At 36.3% G+C, this 3,190-nt stretch overlaps 1 protein-coding gene across 1 annotated transcript; it reads left to right on the forward strand.

The window, feature by feature from the left end:
- Nucleotides 1–1,365: 1,365 nt before the first annotated feature.
- Nucleotides 1,366–2,837, forward strand: LOC140976676 (GATA transcription factor 5-like). Its single transcript, XM_073440929.1, has 2 exons — nucleotides 1,366–1,892; nucleotides 1,990–2,837. The coding sequence occupies exons 1-2, from the start codon at nucleotides 1,545–1,547 to the stop codon at nucleotides 2,578–2,580; spliced, it is 939 nt and encodes a 312-aa protein (XP_073297030.1). The 5' UTR covers nucleotides 1,366–1,544; the 3' UTR covers nucleotides 2,581–2,837.
- The last annotated feature ends 353 nt before the right edge of the window (nucleotides 2,838–3,190 follow it).

The raw sequence follows: 3,190 nt of genomic DNA on the forward strand, positions 1-3,190 counted from the left end.
GAAATTAATCAACGAACAGCACCATAAACCTTAGTGTGGGTGATCCGTCTACCCTCAAGAATCGCAATACTTCATAGTTGAAATTGGAACTATCAGTCGAAAACAACGATGAATTTATTCTATTTAATTCAGATGCATGATATAGGCATGGTTTGCGTCTTCTTAATTGCAAAATTTCCAAAATTGGTTCGAATGAAAGTTGAGATGTTTGTCGTGTATTTACAATGTGTTTTCAAAGCTTGCTAATCTCGAACTTCCGAAAGTTGTTGGAATGAAAGTTGTACATATTTATCTTTAATTTATAATATGTTTTGAATCATTTAATTTGGACGTCAAGCGAAAACTACATCTTAGGGCAGAAAATTTATACACAATAATAAATATATTTTATATATTTTTAAAATAAAATATAGTCATTATCATTATATTATTGCTATGTCTTCCTTTTGGATCCTTAGTAGGAAATCTTGGGCAAAAACTTGTGTGAGACGGTCTCACGGGTCGTATTTGTGAGACGAATCTCTTATTTGGGTCATCCATGAAAAAGTATTACTTTTATGCTAAGAATATTACTTTTTATTGTGAATATAGGTAGGATTGACCCGTCTCACAGATTAAAATCCGTGAGACGGTCTCACATTAGACCCACTCGAAATCTTGACAAGTATGTGTTCATAATTAAAAATGCTAGAGCGGGAAAGCACAAGAATTCTCGACTACTTTAAAGACATGTTAGTCAAATGAGTGATTCTATTTTTAAAATTCAAATTCAAAATAATAAATAACAAATATAATTTTCCAACTATAAAAGTAAATATTTTAACATAGAAAGTTGATTTCCTTCAAAGTAAGTACAATTTTCCCAATTATAGGTCGAACATTTAACATAATGATATACAAAGATTATCATTCTTTACATTGAAAAAATCATTAAATGAAGGATTATGAAATTGGATGTTTTGAATCCAAAAAGGCTATAATTTGATTTCAAAAACTCAACCTAACCATGCTGATTTTATATTACCTGTACTATTAGTTCGATATTCGAATAAATTAGACATTTATTAAATTATTTATTTTAAAAACCCTGTCCTATGTGTAGTTGTTTATATTATAAACATCACACCAATTTTTTGAAATCTCATTGATAAAAATCACAAAATATAGCTTTTAAGAAAGCTTGTTTCAAACATATATATATATATATATATATATATATTGTTACATATATTTATGTGGTAAAAAAAAACAAAAACAAGACGAGAAATAAAATGAAAGTTGAATAAAGGAGAAAACGAATGGAACGGGCATTTTTTCTTTTATATATTTTTTCTAATGATTTATATTTATATTTTCCTACCGTGTAATAATTGAGGAGTAAAGATTTATGATCCGCTTTTTTCATTGCCATCTTCTTCTCCAACACAGTTCTCTCTTCAAATTCAACAGTTTTTCCCATTTTTCTCTCCTTAGGCGTTCCTCCTCCTAACTGTCTCAATTATTCATGTTTTTTTACAGTGATTTCTATGTAAAGGAGAAATTTAATGTGCAATTTTTTTTTCTTATCTGCATGTGGGTTTTTGTTTGTAGGAATGGCGTGTGAGCTGGGGGCCTTGAAGAGCGGGTTTGGGACGGAGACGGCGGTGGCGAAGGCGACGCATTTTGTGGATGATGTCTGGGGTGTCAACGGCGTTACAGGGGACGAATTCTTCGTCGACGAGCTTCTGGACTTTTCAAATGGGTCGTTCTCAGAAGGAGAACCGGAGAAGAAAGAACAGGACCAGAAAGAAACAGCGTCTGTTTCTGTAGAAAAAGTAACAATGCCAGGAAAGCTTGTTTTCTCCGGCAATTGCGAATTTGGGTCTCTCCCCTGCAGTGAGCCGGGCGTTGTGGTATTTCCGAAGCGAATTTTGTGGATTTTAATGTGAAATGAAACATTTTGCGGATGAAGAAAACTGAAAAGATTGCTCTTTTTTTTTTTTTTTGTAGGTGGAAGGCTTGGAGAGTTTGGAATGGTTATCCCAATTCATTGAGGAGTCGTTTTCCGATTACTCGGTCTCCGGGAAATGGCCTCAGGGTTCTGCGGAGAGTCTGTCTACGCCAGCGTCGGTCGCCCAGAAGTCCAGCTGTTTCAGGACTCCAGTTCAGACAAAGGCCCGGACAAAGAGGGCCCGGAGCGGAGTGCGAATCTGGCCTGTCTCGTCCCCTTCCCTGACAGAATCCTCCACCTCATCTTCATCCTCGACCCACTCTACAACGTCGTTTCCACCCCCGAAGCATTTGTTGGGAAAGCCGCTGACCAAGAAGCATGGAAAGAAACAGGAGGAGCCCTCCGCCGCAGGCGGCGTGGTCTATCATCCAAGGAGGTGTAGCCACTGTGGGGTAACGAAGACCCCACAGTGGCGGGCCGGTCCACTGGGTTCGAAGACTCTGTGCAACGCATGTGGGGTGAGGTTCAAGTCGGGCCGTCTCCTACCTGAGTACCGACCCGCTTGCAGCCCGAATTTCTCCTTGGAGCTACACTCGAACAACCACCAGAAAGTCTTGGAAATGCGGCGGAAGAAGGAATCGGAGATATAGGCCGCCGGTCTACCATCGCCGGTTCAAAGTTTTTTATCCAATTAACCTTGCCTTGCAGGTAGGAAGAAGAAAAATAGGAAATGAGTTTTAATTTTAATTATCATTTCGTTCGTAATATTAATATATATATAATATAAATATGAAAATATATAGCATTAGTTGAGAACCGGATGTGACTGTACCCGGTTTAAGTGAGCCGGTGTAGCTATTGTACATTCTTTTTTACGCTGGACAAAATGGTTTGGTGTAGTAGGTTACTACTATATGGCAACTATTAGTAGTGAACTGAGGAGAGATTATAAAGTTTAGAATTATTTCCAAATTTGTTTTATCAAATTCCTAATTACTTTTTCCTTAAAATGTAATTTTTAATGTCTCGTGTTTAAATTCAACTGAAAAAATTATTTTTTAATGATTGTAATTTTTGGCTGTTTCCCTCCCTTGTATTTGCATAATCATAATTCATTCGATAAAGTTCCGAATTACTGATAACTGCACACATTAATTTTCAAATTAATTAATGAACTTGTCAAATTAGTTGACTAATTAAACTTTCTGATGGATTAATGACATCGGTTATCCTTTGAGGAAGAATTTTATATCTTGTATC

This window comes from Primulina huaijiensis, chromosome 5, assembly GCF_012295235.1.
Source record: "Primulina huaijiensis isolate GDHJ02 chromosome 5, ASM1229523v2, whole genome shotgun sequence".
Classification (NCBI taxonomy): Eukaryota; Viridiplantae; Streptophyta; class Magnoliopsida; order Lamiales; family Gesneriaceae; genus Primulina; species Primulina huaijiensis.